The 16,236-nt window shown below is 37.9% G+C and overlaps 1 protein-coding gene across 1 annotated transcript in view; it reads left to right on the top strand.

Moving 5' to 3' along the window:
- The window catches only part of NEK7 (NIMA related kinase 7), a 66,908-nt gene that overhangs the window by 29,791 nt on the left and 20,881 nt on the right, over nucleotides 1-16,236 (top strand). The window contains exons 6-7 of the mRNA XM_030953081.1: nucleotides 9,563-9,671; nucleotides 11,889-11,996. Coding sequence (XP_030808941.1) covers nucleotides 9,563-9,671; nucleotides 11,889-11,996 — 217 coding nt within the window. The remainder of the gene's footprint in view (nucleotides 1-9,562; nucleotides 9,672-11,888; nucleotides 11,997-16,236) is intronic.

Here is a 16,236-nt window from a genome sequence, read left to right as displayed (position 1 = left end):
AACTGCCCATTCCCTCTGCAGTAAAGCTGCTTGTGTTGCTGGGAATGTTTTTTTTCTTACTGTTTTCTGCTGGATTGCTGTCCTGGGAATGTGCTAGAAATGTAGAGATGGTTTTGCAGAAAGCAGGATTTTCTGGTAAGTATTGCTAGTACATGGTAGCTATAGTTTGACTGTTTAATTGCAGTAGCAGTAATTTTCTTTTGCTGTGGTATTTGCAAGAATTTTGGGAGTATGAAGTTAGGGAAGCATCTGTGTAGGGAAGAGGTGCAGTGTCAGAATTTAGCAGGCCAGGTGTTAAATTTTGCATGCCCTTTTCAGGATTTTGAGAAACCTTTATCTATTAATTGAGGGTTATTATTTGTTATCTGTCTTTTTATTATCCAAAACATTGATCTAAAACTTGAGCAGTTGTAGGAGATAGTTGGTGTTCTTGTTTGGAAAGCTGGTGGGAAAAATGCTATTTCCTGTGTATTTTGAATGGCAGTGTTGCAGAAGCTGTTTTCTGCCATGCACACACATGTCCAGCAGAATTAACTGCTTGCTGCTAGGATTGCCAAGTGTTTAGTTGTGTGAGAATGCTTTCAGTTTGTCAAAATATAGTAATTTCCTACTAAAATGTTGCATGCCAATGCTTCGTTATAATGTCTTGCAACCATCGAATCTGAAATAATTTTAGCCCCTTTGTGCCTTGAAACAGATGTAAAACTCGGGATTTTTCTTACGGTAATGGCTGTGAAAATTTCCCTAAATTTCAATTCTTCTAACATATGTGCTTAAGAGAATTTGCTGGAGTATAATTCCAGAAATGGAGAATTTCTGTACATGCAGAGCTGTGTGAACCTGCTGTGTCTGCTGGTGCTGACACAACCTGAGTGTCTGTCAGTGCTTGGACCTGGAGTAGGGTGGGTGACTCAGGTGGCTTTGCCAGAAATAGCTTTTTCTAGATACTTTGAATGGGCTGAAGCTTTCCTGTGTCTGGAGGGTGTTTGTTCTTTCTAACAACCTGGGAAGGGGAGTAATCTGAGATGGATGTGGAGAAGAGGCAAGCCAAGGCAGACTGAGGAGTAGGCTGGGATAAGGAGCTGAGTGATCCTTAGGCCCAAAGAGAGGCTCTGCCTGGGAAGGAGGAGGACAAGCACACCTGTGCTGGGCTGGCAGGGTTTGGGAGAAGGCAGACAGGGAATTTATACCACTGGGAGTAGAGACTGAGGAGTGGAGTGTAAGGAAATAAGAGTGGTGTATTGGGAAATTGTGAAATGGGATTTCCAGTACTGGACATGAGGACAGGAAGGTTGGAGAAAAGCTGATATGTTGTTGTCGGAGAATGGGACAGATGGGGCAGGGATCCTTGAGACAGACAAACAGACTGTCTGCAGGGAGAGAGCCTGGATGGGCTGTCAGACTGGGTGGGAGCAGGATGGGATGTCACACTGTTAAGGGTGCAAGCTACTCTGTGTTGAAATGGTTGCAGCTGTGCTGCCTTCTTTGCTTTAATAGTTGTTTACTAGGCAGGAAATTTGGAAGACAAAGGTTTTGTGATTAGTACAAGTCAAGGTTTTTCCAAAGACCATCCTTACTTGTTCTTTTCCCAAGGGATACTGAATAAACCACTTCGACCACTGATTTTGGGGATAATTCTAATTGCTTATTCTGTATTTCTGACATTCAAGGCAAAACTCTGGGTCTTGATTAGTAGAAGTATTGAGCATTCACAGCTTCATTCTGAGTGGAAACTGTGCTTTGAAGATGGACTGTTTCATAAAGCTATGTATGTTGAGAAGGAGGTGCTTAAATTGGTGCCAGAATTAATTAACACTTTTGATCTCTATTCTTGGCCCACATTCTAATCTGTAAAATGGGGATATTACTACCTCATCATTTCTAAGGCCATTTGTGAAGATATTTTATTAATTTGATATTCCAACAATCCATACTCGGAAACTGTATCCCTCCCTGGAACTTATATTTAATAATAGGTTATGAATAGTGCACAATAAACAAAGCCTAGAGACATTTTCAAACTGCTCATTAGCTGAGTGTCATGAATGAATGAGTAAAGGGTCTTTTAACATAAAGAAAACAGAACTGAAAATTGCATGCACACACTCTCAAGGGGGAGAAATTATTGTGGCTCTCATTCCAAGATTTTTCTTATACATATATTTATGTCCAAATAATTGACATAATGGTTTTGGGAAAAGTGTTTTTAAAGTAGTCTTTTGTGCATGTTTGTGTAATTTGTTTCTTTTCATGATATTGATTTACCTTGATCCATAATTGCAGATTTTAAAACATGGAATCTGGTTCTTTTGGCTTTCAGCAGTATCCGTGTCTCTCGTGCTTTTTTTTTTTCTTTCCATGACTGCCAGATTTAATTTAAAGAACAAAACACCCCAGTACCACCACCCCCACGCCAAACCTCCTCACACAAAGTATTTTTATTGAGCATATGGTTATATTTTATAATATAGAACAGTTTGGCACTTTGCTGAAGTTACATCATTGATATATGTTAAAAGCTTCAAAATATTTTTTTCCTCAGTGGTTTATTTTTTGCTTTCTGTATCACCTTTACCTTAGCTTTTTTCCTTACTCATTTTTGAATAAAGCTTCAAAAGATAGAGTGTAGCTTGAAGAAGCCTTTAATATAATAGGATAGTGTAACACAGAGTGTGCTAATTACAGATCAAAGCTAAACTATTTTTATGTGCCTTTTCCTAAGGGAGGAACCTGGGTCTTTGAACCAGTCAGGCTAATTTTTGCCACTAACCTTTTTTAAGGCTGCTAAAAACTTTTTTTTCCTTCTAAATTTTTTTTTTTACCTCCTGTAATTAAAAAATAGTTCATCCTATTCAACTTTGTGTATCTTAGTTAGCTGTGTAGCAGGTAAAAAAGCAGGGTGGGGTGTTCTGAGAGGAAGTGGCTCCTCTGTGTATGGAGCTGTGAAGTCTTAAAAGAAAAATTGAAGGCACAGAGCCCTGGCAGGGTAGTAGTGCTGCTTCTGGGAAGCTTTTCCTCCATCCGTGTGTGTCACTGGGGTGTCTGACAGGTGCTCCACTGTCACCATTGCTGTCACCACGCAGTGCCCACAGTGAGAGCAGGCAGCAGCAGTTTACCTTGGGTGTGTTACATACAAGTGCTGGCAGAATGAGAGCTGGCTGGTCCTCCAGTTTGTAATCGGTGGGATAATTGGGCTGGGTAATTGCCAGGCAGCCTTGTTAGTTTTGCTGTGAGTCAGCTATTGTGTGTGGCTGCTGCTGGAATAATACGAATAAGTGGGCAGGTTTTCTGCTAAAATAATTAGACAATCAACAGTGTTTTGTCTTGTGGTCAGTTGTCTTCACAGACATCACACCTGAAGCTGTTGTGGAAGTTCTGGCTGTACACACAGGAAAATAATGGTGTCAGTCAGTTATGAAAAGTGAACCTGACAGTAAACTTCATTTAACTTACACAGGCTTTGGAGATTTCATCTCCACCTTTGCCCACTGGTTCTAAAATTGTCTGTGAGCCTTTAAAGAGCAGGGAGAGTTGGAAGATTTTATTGAATCTGGATACTTTTATTGTTTGAAATGACCTGCAAACAATACTTGGGGACTAATTTTCATTTTTCACAGAGTTGCATTTGAAAAATTTGCTCTGTCAGTGTTTGCACTAGGTGGATAACTTGCTCAGAATAGAGATTACAAATCTGTCTGCCTTGTTTGTAGAGAAAGGAAAAACGTTAAGATGATAGCCTCTGTATTTACTGTGTCATGTTTTTTATTAGGAAGTAGAGTTAATGATTCAAGCATGAGTTTCACCTCTTCATGCTGTACCAGTTTTCCCAAGGGGATTTTTTTGGGAGAGAGATGCATGTAAACAAATACTGTTGAATTTAAGCATGTGGCTGTGTGTTTTAAGAAGCCCCACTCAGCAGTAACAGCAGAGAGAAGGAAAATGATGCAGGATTGGAAACTTTATATTAATGGTTCTGCAAGTATATAGAATTTCAGTAGGTGATCTCTATTTCTGAACACTCTGTGTCCTTGCTCTTTTGCATCAGCAAAAATGTTGGGTGGAACAGAGGGACTGTAGGTGGACTGCTCAATAAGGAAAAATGAAATTAATCCTTGCAAAGAAAGTTGGCTAAAAATACATTTAGGTAAAGTGACTTCGTCCAGAGCTTTCTAAGGAATAGGAGTTTAACCAGAAGTGTTACTAAGTCTGATTATTAGCATGAAGGAATATATACTAAAATGGAAAATAGGAAAAATTTTCCTTGCATTTTTTTACAAGGCTTATAATTTCTTGTAAGTGAATGTCCTTTTTTTTGATTTTGTCTGAAATACGATTCTATTTGAGAAGATGCTTATGTCTCAGTTCTGTGGTGTCCCTGCAGCATTCTTCTGTTTTTTTCCTTTTTTCCTTTTTTTTTAAAGGAAAGACCACAGTTAAATTCTACTGACTTGTCCTTCTGATGCTAATAGGTACTTCTATTAGTACCATTATTTTGTGTGTTAATTTTTGTACAGTATCTTAGTCTTTTGTTATTCTTCATGAAATAGTTTGCAGTATACTAAGATGACTAATAAAGGAAGATTTAATTTTTTTAAACTGTTTTTCTTGTGAATTCTGAAAGGGTAAAAAAATAAATGTGTGGCATCTTCAGTAAGGGGGGATATAAGCAACTGTTAATAAAAGTTGGGAAACAAACCAGGTAAATATTTTTATTTTCATCACTTTATTGGCTGAATACTTGCTGCTTTTGGTATGTTCAGTTGATAGATGAAAAATAGTTTGGGTGGGTTTTTTTGGTATCTGTTCTCTTTTTACAAGTAAGAGACAGCTGCTACTCTTGAAATGTAGGCAAATTTGATGACACTGTATATCAAACTGAATGAATGAATCAGGATGTGGTGGGAAGTTCTATTTTTGTTCTGCATAGCAAGCAAAGAAAAATGGCAGAAAACTTGCCATGGTCTGAACAGATGGGCAGGTGAATCAATCAAAGAACAGAACCAGACAAAACTCCTGGGATGCTGTTGCTACTAGAATTATGTAGCTTTAAAATAGAAAACAAGACTTAGGTACAGATTTCCTCTCTATCTTCATGAGTCTCCAGAACACTGGGATGTTGCCACCCATCTTCACCGGTCTGTCTTGCTGACCCTGCATGCCCTTGCCTGTTGTGGTTTGTTTCTGCTGTGTTCACAGAGTGAGAGCTCTTGTTTGTGCTTCCATAATTTCCTATCATGGCTGCCTGACCTCCTCCTTCCTCTTTGTTCTTCCTGCTCGTCCATATTAAAAAAAGCTCCCAAAGAAACACAGTCAGAAGTGGTCAAGAGTTTTATTGTGTTACTCAGAACTTCTGTGTAGTCATTTTGCATCTCTTTCCTCTTGATGCAGGTCAGATTTCTTCCTACTCATGTCTTGTCATTGAATCACTGTGTTATAAATTTATACAGTAAAGTATAAAACCTTCCATGCTTTGTATTTTTGTAAGCTGTAAATGAAGTAATGAGAACAAAAAGATGTGATCATGATTCTAATGGAATCATGAAAGAAATGAAGGAATCTGTTTAAAGTAATGAAATTATCATTCTCATTTTACTTTTTTTCCAAATACTGTCTTTCAAAAACAGCTCTAGGCTACAGCATGTGCAGGGAAAAATTCAGATATATGTTCATGTGGGCTTGTTTGATAGTTTCACAGTTCTTTTCTTTTCTTAAATAATTACTCTGCAAAATTGTGTAGATGATCACTTTATCCACTGTCTCCAAGAGAAGTTCATAAACATCTTGCTTTATTTACTCCATTTAGCTTCTTAAGCACTCATTGTGTTGTCTTTTTTCTTATTTATTCCTATTTTTTCTCTATTCAGTGAGACCTAAACAAAACTAAATCACACCTTAAAATCCTTCAATACACCAACATCAGAACTGAATGCTAAATTTTGTCCAGGTGTGGTTATTGAGATGTAGGCAGTCATAGCTGAATTTCCAGTTGTGTGGAAATCATCTGTGTTCACTCTCTCTACGCATTTGCAGGAAATCTTAGTTTTCTTAGAAAATCCAAACATAGTCCTGTGTCTTTGCTGTAAATATTGTCTGAATTGTCCTTTTAAGCCCAGGTAGGACCAACTGCTAACTGCTGTCACTTTTACTTCTGGAGTTTGACCTTTAAAGCATCATCTTCAGAAACTCAGTATAATATAACTTCCTGCCTTTATGTTGACTTCAGATTTTTTTTCTCCATCTGTCTTTTGTTTTGTTTGTCAAGAAATTGAATGGCATTTGCTGTTTAGGTGCAGGGCAGCTATGTTTAATATTATTATGATGGAAACATTTGGAGAATATTTAATTTTTCTTTTAGCAATCCATTTGAGAACCAGGAGAGTTCTGTTCTTCCATGATGAAACTGCTCAGTCATTCTGTAAAAGGGATAAAAATATGAACTGGTGATACAGCCTGCCTGCCTTAAAGCTCTTTAAGGCATTTGATTAGCAAATTTATGACCACCAAAATGTCCAGTTGTATTAAATTACTGAATTGCAGTTTTATCCACAATGTACTGACATTGTGGTGACTCTTCAAAGTAGTTTTTTGTAATTCTATTCTCAGATGGAGATGGAAGTTTCATGGGATATGGCTTTCGAAACAAATAATTCTTTCAGGGAGCCAGCCTGCTGCCAAAGTGTGCCTGGTGTTCTGTTTACCTGACAAAGCACTGGCTTGCAGCACTGCCCAAATTTTTAATGCACATGTACAAGCAGCTCCCTTTTTGCCCAGTTTCAGCTAGTTTGAGATTGATCTTTCACCTCAGACAGGATCATGTTTTTTTAATGTCACACCCTAGAAGGTCAGTGGTCTGAGGGACATCAGGACTGTCCTTTGAACCGAAGACAGGTGGAAGAAGGAGAATAATGAAGTCTTGAGGATGAGAGCACTTCAGAGGGAGCTGCATGTCAGGGTGTACTCTGGGGGCAAATCTGGGCAGGTAATGCCAACCTGTGTGCAGTGGGAAAGAGCTCTGGGAGGTTAACTGGGTGCTGTGGACCTCAGGATGCTTCAGGCACCAAGCAGTGGATTAGTTCAGCATTGACTGTGCTGCTACTTTGCTGTGCCACAACACAGGTGAAAAATGATTGTTGCAGCATCTTTTCTTCTGCATTTTGGCTTCCCTGTAGGGAGGGAGCAAACACCACAATTGTTAGAACTGCAGTTTGCATTGTGGACTATTTTAAAATGAAGGAGAAAGGAAAGGATCCTGCTTTGAATACAGTTCATGTGTGCTCTATGAATTTAATTATGCTGTTTGGCATAAAAATAGGTTTGCCTGTATTTTCCATCAACTTCAATTTCTTGTTAGAAGGTAAGGTTCTAAACAGAAATGGAATTTTCATTTTGACTTTCCTCAGAACTAACTGTGTCTGCTGAATTGTTTCCTGAAAATGTACAACTTGTTTCAATAGCTGGTTTTGCAAAATTCATCTTTTTGGTGATGACTTTTCATCACTGTTTTACCTGTTGGTAGATAACAGCCTAAGAAAAAATTGAGAACATTTTTGAGGGAAAAAGAGTAATTAATTACTGAACAACACAATGTTAATTTAGTTTATTTTAAATATAATTATATTATTTTAAAGCCCATACAAATGAAAATGCTGCCTGTTTCTTTGTTTAGTTTTAAACATTGTTAGCAAATCTAGCAACTCTCTTTTCTATCCTCTTTAGATGGATAAATTCTCTGGGGTTAAATAATATTATTGATGCTTTCAGGAAGAGGTTATTATTGTCCTGCAAAATTATTAATGCCTTCAGCAGAGTGAGACCACTTTAAGTGGCATCCTTGCACTGTAAGAACTGAAGCCAATTTTGTAGTGTACATCAGCTACAGTGCTAGGGATGGCAAGTGAATAAAGTGTTAAAAGAAAACTTGTACATAAAAACTTAGAAAGTACACTTCTGTACTTTAGGTAAATGGGAATGGGAATGTGTGATTGAAAATCTTCCCATTTCAGGCATTTTGTGAATGGCGCTTCATCACCGCATTCCAGTTAAAAAAATAATAATTCAGAATGTTTAAATAAAGTACCTAGTTATAATTATGATAATTTCAGAATGCATTTTAAATCAAGGAACTGTGCTTTCATGTACACGTACTTAGATGTATTGTGTATTTGTTTTTAAATGAAAAGAAACCTGGTCTCCATCTTCCTGTTGACATCAAACAATCCTCTGATATGCAAATCCAGCTATGGGAGAACAGATACACAGGGTTTGTTTGGATTCAGTCCAAGAGTGAAAGAAAATTATATTTAAAGATGTAATTTATATGCTTTGCCTCATTTAAATGAAAATGCATTTTGAAATAATGCCTATAACGAAAAACATTTGGTGGAATGTTAAGATCCTTTGTACAACTGATGCATTTTGCTATAGGTAGTTTAAAAGCATCTCTCTCACACTCCTGTGTGTCTGTAATGTGCAGATGCAGCTGTCAGCTTCTCACTGGCGTGTTTTAACATAGTATGATTTTTTTTTTTTTGCAAATTAATAAATGTTTGTTATGTGAACTTTCTTAAAGCATGCATGAGTGTGAAATCTGTCTGTACCCACAATTAAAATACATCAAGTGCTTTGCTTTCCATCTAAAATTTTGCTAGTCTTAATGTTTGTGTATTTTTCTCCTTGTGTGGAACTTCAAAACCTGACACAATACAATTTCTTTCGAAACATAGGCTAAACAAGCAACAATTTTTCAGTCTTTTTCCCTTTAGCTGCAGAATTTATAATGATGAAACTTTTACATTTTAACATTGGCTGAATTCCAGGTTTTCAGTAGGTATCTTTGGAGGACTGTTACTCAGTGCCTGAATACCACATTTGAAGCTGATGTGTATAGCAGAGTGTAATTGTTTTGTGTAAGCTTTAGCAGGCCAGTGAACTGCTACCAGCGATCAGGAATGGGTTTTTATACAGGATAGAAAATATCTGAACAGGAGTTACGTCACTGTGAAGTTTTCAGAAATCAATTCCTTTAATTGCCTTTCATGTACTGCAGAAGTTTTTAAAATTAATGTGACCAATTCTTCTTACATGATCTTTGTGACTGTGTGATACTGCTCCTCTTTTTTTTTTTTTCCTTTGTTTTAGAAAATGGGGTTATGGAAATCAATTTTGGTGTAAGGAAGTGTATTTAATTTGGGACGTTCTGTGGCACATAACTTTGTATCTGGCCTTTATTTGTTCTGTGGCTAATTTATACTAGATTACTTTGACCACATTAATCCAACACTAAGGAGTGCTAAATACTGTATAAATCCTTTTTTGGGGTAGGAATTTTATTTCATGAATGTTTTGTGGCTCTGTGTGTAGAATGACTTATTCACATGCAGTGATGGTACATATATTAATATAAGGGGAAAGTTTTCTGTGTGAAGAAATTTTGTTAAACCTTTCTTATTAGATTGTGAGCCTCTTGTATTTTTTTATTTTTTTATTAATGATTTTCTGTCTTTTTTCAGTAATTTTATGCAAATTTTAATTTTTAATATTCACTAACCGTGTTTTTTTTAAGCATTTTAAGAAACAGAAGAGGTTGATTCCTGAAAGAACAGTTTGGAAGTACTTTGTTCAGCTTTGCAGTGCCTTGGAACATATGCACTCTCGTCGTGTTATGCATAGAGGTAATACAGGATCAAAGATGATTTGTCCTTACTATACCTTTGACTATGTGAGAATTAAGCTGGCTGAAATCAATTTTGACAGCTGAAACATTGTAGGTTTCTGTAAGATTTTACAAGTAATAGAAAACTGAGAGGAGTTTGTGGTTGTACATTTGTTGTGGTAGGCATTTGTTTGATAGCAAGTTTTTCAAAATAAGCGATAGTTCTGTGTGTGATGGATATCCTGCCATAGCTACTTCATTTTTCTGGCTCCTATCTTCTGCCCTGTATTTAATTTTCTATATTTGCCTGTTGTCTTGCCCAGGTGTTGCTACCTGCCTTGCACAGATCTGTCAGTCCATTCTTTACAGCTCTTGCACCTGATTGTTTCAAGAGTATCTGCTCCTGCCCTGCTTGTTCATGATGTACAGACCCTTGTCCTAGTCCCTTCTCTATTGGATGTGCAGCTGTGAGCATTTCCTCCAGTTCTCTGCTCCTTTCCACTATTTCCAGTCTCTGTGTCCCAACAGTCCTTGTAGTTGCCAACTTTCTCTATCAGGTACTAAACTTCCTTGGTCCATTTTCAACCTTGGTGGTGCTGTCTCCTCTGGATGTGGTCTTCATTTCACCTCATAACTCTTGAGTCAAAGAAAACAGATCATAGTATAGCTTCTTCTTAGATCTGCTGGGTTTTTTCCCTTCTGAAATCCTCTGGTTGTGGCATTGTGAGTTGTGTGTGGGCTGTCACTTTTTAGTGACATTGCCTGTCTTAGGTTGGTGGCTCCCTGTGCTAGAATGCAGCTCAATGCCTGATAGGAACAGTCCCTCAGTGTCTGCTGAGCTCTGCCATTTGCAGCTGGAAATTTTGCACCTTAGCAGATGAGCTTAGATACTCCTGCCCCTGCAAATGCCTTTCCCTTGTGATTCTCCTTTTCTTTTTTCCCTTTGTGCATTTGTACAGGTACCTGCAAGTGTGAATGATACAAAGAGAAGGACATAAAATACAGATTCTTTCCATAGGGTGCAAGTATCTTCCTTTCATATGTTTATAATTAAATTAGTTAATTTCTGTATATTTTAGCTCATAACAAAAGGATTTAAGTTCCCTAAACTGAAGTACTAAGTTCAGAGCTTCTGGCAAACCTATGGCAAATCTAGTGATTCCATGGTTACATGCCAAAAGCAACAGCAATTAAAACTATTTTTAGATTGAGCTAAATCCGTGTTGGATTATTACACAAAGGGTTATCCAAACTCCTGAAAACTGGGTCAGATAGCAGGAGAACATAATTGCTTCTGTCTTCCTCTAAAGCTTGTAAGGTTTTGTAACTTTTTTACTGGAAACCTGAAAGTGCTGGTGTTTGAAGGGTTATTAACCATTCCTTTTACTGTGCCTGTATCTTATGCAAACTGAAATCCCCTCTCATCAAAGTGAACTGATTTCTGTAAGTTTAAGGGTAGGGCGGATTGCTCTTCAGCAGAGTAAGAGCTAAACTCCCTTGCCAAACAAATAACAGGTCAGTTTATTTAGGAGACTAACAAGGTAGGTATCTTGTTAGAAATCATAGAATAAGAGTCTCTGCTGTTGTCTCTAAGGGATTGGATTAAAACTTAAACTGGATATTACTTGTGAAAAATAACTGTCTGGGGTATACATCATTATTTTTCTTTGTTTCTACTTGATTAGCCCAATTCCACTGACGAGTTCAAATAACCATTCTCCTGAGTAAACTTGCTTCTTTTTTAATGCCTGCTCTTATACAGAATCAGTTATCTATTTCAAATAAATGACGTTATGCCACTGTGAGTAATTTGATTAGCAAAAGTGATGAAAAATGCTGTACAGTTCTTGAAAACATATTTAGGCTGTTACTTAAGACATAACAAAAGAGATTCTCTAGTTCTAATGTAAGTCTCTGTATGTAGCTTATATAAAATAGTAATGAACTTCCCTGTATATGCTTCTTGACTTTGGGGTGTGGTTTTTTTGATCTGTTTTTGTTTTTTTTTAAATACTTTCTGTGGCTCTTGGTTTTCTTTGCTTGAGTGATGGTTGTACTATCAAAATAGTGGATTTGAAATTCTACATTCTGGACCCATTCTTTCTGAGTAGCACTGTCAAATTTTACCAATATTGCCTATAAATAAAATCCTCTTTGGGTCTATTATTAATAGAAGAGTAGCTTTTCTTGCAACCTCACTGTGACTTTTAAATTTTTAAATATATTTTTCTTCCAGATATAAAGCCAGCAAATGTGTTCATTACAGCTACAGGAGTAGTAAAGCTGGGAGACCTTGGACTTGGTCGATTTTTCAGCTCCAAAACCACAGCTGCACATTCTTTAGGTAAGCTTTCTCTGAGGTGCAGGTGTTGGACAGGTAGAGTATTTTACATGGTGGAAATACTGTGCCCACTCAGGAGGAAGAAGAAAAGGGCTAGGACCAGCTAAAGATGTTCTTAAGTAATAATAAAAATATTAAAAGTGTTCTTAATAAAAAAATGGTCAGCACCATGGACAAATACAGAGACACTGTAACACTGAGGTATTTCTTTCAGCATACTTTGGGTATTTTCCCTCCTTTGTTTGCATAATTTAGTCTACATTTCTGCCTCCAAATAAGTCTTTTAAGACAATAGTGTTACCTAGAAATGCTAGGAAAAAATAAGGTGATAATATGGATGCATTTTTAAAAAAATTGACTTGAACTTTATTAAGTGTCGGGAAGAGTCTCCTAATTCTGTGTGCCTGCATGAGTAGCATTAATGACCTCTTGGTTACATGGTTTCAAAGGGCTCTCAGAGGAGCTTCCATTTTTTAAGGTCACATTTCTCAATGTAAGCTTAGGTAGTTGAGGCGAGATCAGTATTAACAAAACCAATTCCCGGGTAGCTTTTTTCCTATTTTTTGGTTTTGCAAGTTTTCTGAAATGCTCAGTTTAATCTTTGCTATCACACAAAACTAGCACTATATTATCTCTATCCAAACAAAATTTTCATGTAATTTGTGCCTTTTGAGTAGCATGTGAATACGAGGATGATTAAGAGGCCTTTAAAGAAGAGAAGTTAAATATTTGGCATATATTTTAAGTTTAAAAGTAGGTAACAGATGAATGACAGAATCTAAGAGGATCTCTGTAGAAGAGAAAAACCTTGTAAGTAGAGTAACATCTGCTTTAAAAAGAAACGTAGGAAATAGTGTTCGTAATACTGTTAAGTTGGGGTTTTTTAGATACAAAAACATTCTTTTCCCTCATTGAAGTGTCTGTGTTTGCTGGTTGCTGAACTCAAGCCTGTTCATTGATTGCATGTTTGTACAACTTTTGAGATGTGAGTGATACATGTGTTAATGGCCAAGAATATAATATTTTGGATGGGAAACTTTTGACATTCCTTGCTTCCCTGTCCTCCAGAAAGCCTTTGGGCACTCTTTTGTGCCTCCCATGTTTTCCTTGTGTTTTGCCATGTTTGATGCAGACTGGTGAAGTGAAACCCATGAGTCAGTGGTGAGGTGTTAATAGGAGCCCCAGCCACAGAATGCAGCCCTGCATCAGCAGGAGGCTGAGGAGGAGGGCAGAGCCCAGGCTGGAATTGTGCTGGGCTTCCACACTGGGGGTCAGTCACATGTGACGCTGAAGATCTGCTGCTCTCACAGGGTGGCACCCAAAGTGCTGCTGTTCCTGCTGCCCCTGGAAGCCAGGGGCCATCTCTGGCGGCGCTGGGGAGGCTGGGTGGGGTTCTTGCAGGTGGGCTCTGCTCCTGCCTGCAGATGGAAGGAGGCTGTGAAGAGGGAGCTGGACATCCTAATCTGAGGAGTGGGAGCTCAGGAATAAGGCACAGGTCAGCAGTGAGGGTGGGAGGGCAGACTTGCATTCTGAGGCACAAGCCAGGAAGTTAAAGAGGAGCAGACTGCCTCAACCCTGGATTATTTTGGCTCCTGGCAGGGGAATTGTTGTGAAGGCTGAGCTGGAAATTAAAAAAAGCTGAAGACTGTGCCAGATTTAAAAACAGCATAATACCCCTGGGCCCTTTAAAGCTCATCTTTTACAGATCCAAGAATCATCTAGAGAGTGGGGAAAGAGGAGAGGATGGCAGCTTTGTTTCTTCTGTTGGTGGCTGTGTCTTGGTAGAGGAGTTATTTTTTATTTTATTTTTTCCCCATTTCTTCATTTCCTGTCTCCCTCTTAATTATGGCCTAATGTCAGAATTCAGCCCAGAAAAAAGGTTTGTGTCAGCTGTTAACTTAGGCTACAGAGGAGACTGACTTTCTGATTTGTCGTCACTAGTAGATACCACTTCTTAAATTGATTTCTTCTGCAGTTTCTGATGCTGGTTTTCTTGAAATTTCTTTCAAAGTTGTATCTTTTTATGATTCCATAAACCTTTGGTGCACGTAACCTAGTAAATTGCAAACATATGTGTAGCAATTTATACTTGTTTACAGGCTTTATAAAAATTTCAGTAGCAAACTAGATTCGGGCTTTCAGAGATAAAGAAATGTACTAAAATTTTAATTAGCTACAGCTTCTAACTGCTAATTATGAATAATACTGATTTAATTAGAATCTTTACTGATGGTCCATTTGAAACAAATGAAAAAACTGCACTGGACAGGGTTTTTTCATGTTCTTAACTCTTTCTATACAGCTTTATCAATAATTTACTATTGTCATGCCTATATCTTTTTGGAAATGGAAAACATTTCTTACAAAAGGGCAGAGGAAATGGAGGCATTGTTGATTTGATACAAACTTGACAAAATGTCTTGTTTTCAGAAGACTTTATATTAGAAAGGGGAATACGATCTGACAAAGACTTCCTACTCCTTTCCCTACAACTCTGTTAGGGTTTTCTTGCTGCTGTTGTTTTAATGGCGGAATGCCAGGCCTTATGCTCTTTGGTGAAATGGCAGTTCTAAGGCCAGCTCATGGATATGTGTTTTTTTTCTTTGTTAGCCGTTCAGTGGATGTAAAGAGAAGTATTTTCATATTTGAGTTACAACAAGAATCACTTGATCTCTCTGCTGTGGCTGTGCTGTAAGGCTGCAGTGTGCTGTCCAGGCAGGCAGTGCCACTAGCATGGGGATCCCTTCTTGCAGGGCAAAGGAGCAGATCTGCAATCTTCTCAAAATGCTCAAATGGAGACAATCATCTGCATGGAATTCTGGTCTTCTGTATTTTGACAACTTCTGTCATTTCTGTGATACTGCTGTCCCCAGCACAGACTATGTTATATGAGGGGTTTGACTATAAACTCACACAGGTTGTGGAGAATAAAATACCTTGTGAAAATGTGTGCAGATACTCTCCTCTCCTCTCCTCTCCCATATGGGTCTCTAATGCACTAGAGGGTGTGCTGAGGTGGTGGTTTGCAGCACCATTCTGTGAATAGAATAAACTCTACTTAGATACCCAGCCAGACTTAGAACCTGCACCCTCTGTGTACAGTAATGCTGGCAGGGAAATCTGCAGCTGAGTCATTGCAGCATCAAGGGGGCTGTGTTAAAATAGCTCTTGTATTTTATGTACAGAAACATGAGATCGCTTACAGTAGTTTGAAAGCTGAAGAAAAATGATTGTGTTGTCATAAAATAACTCAAGATATTTATAGATTGACTTATGTAGAAGGACTGTTTGCACATTGTGGGCTAGGTTGCAGAGTTACTTTGGATAAGTGCAGTATTTTGACTTTCACATCTCCTGTAGCTATATTAAATAAGTACAAAACCCTGAACATTATAAAATCAGTACGGTTAGAAAGGACCTCCAAGCTTCTTGTTTGTGATGTGATTTGTCTGTCTTCAGCATCCACATTCATCTTGTTAAGCATGTTATATTGAACTCAATATTAAAAAATTGTGGTGGTCTTATGGACACTGAGCCATTCATAAACCATGTCTTTTGGTTACTGAAATTTGCCCCTTTAGCCCCCTTCCTGAATTCTTGGATACTTATGTATGCCAATGCATGAAATATCAGTAATGATTATGTGGCCATTTCTAAAAATGTGGTCTGTTAAACCTGTCCTGAATGAACCAGTGTATAAGTAGATTTAACATTTACCAGGCAGATTTTTCTCCCAGCCTAAAAATGCTTGATAGCTTTTGGAGCTAGTAACTATTTCAGAACTTAGCTATATTTCATTCCACTCCTTGATGCACTTGTTTAACTTTACTCAGATGCATTGTGAGTTATATGTTTATCCAGGTAGTAAGATGGACTTTTGATATCAAAACTCCCTTTTCTTTAGCAGATTCTTTGCCTCTGATCCTTCAAATCAGCTCATCAGCTCCCTGCTTGATATTAACCCCAGTTCCATTATGTCTATTCCCTCTGCCAATAACAGGAAGCTTGCATAAAGAATTAACACTTTCTGGATCTACAGCATCTTTAAAGGGAGGGGAGCTCCAGAGCAGCAGCAGATCCTGAGGAGACACTCTATTTGACACAGACCATTTTCAAGGAGTTTGCTGTTCAGACTTGCAGGTTATCACAGGTCTGCAAATGCAGCAAGCAAAACACTGAACTTACTTATTTTGTTCTTAAAAATGTAGGCACCTCAATGATTTAGCTCATTTTCTTGTATTAT

The sequence above is a fragment of the Camarhynchus parvulus genome, chromosome 8 (assembly GCF_901933205.1).
Source record: "Camarhynchus parvulus chromosome 8, STF_HiC, whole genome shotgun sequence".
NCBI lineage: Eukaryota > Metazoa > Chordata > Aves > Passeriformes > Thraupidae > Camarhynchus > Camarhynchus parvulus.
Note: the sequence above shows the minus strand (reverse complement) of the source record. Positions and strands in the feature narration are given on the sequence as shown.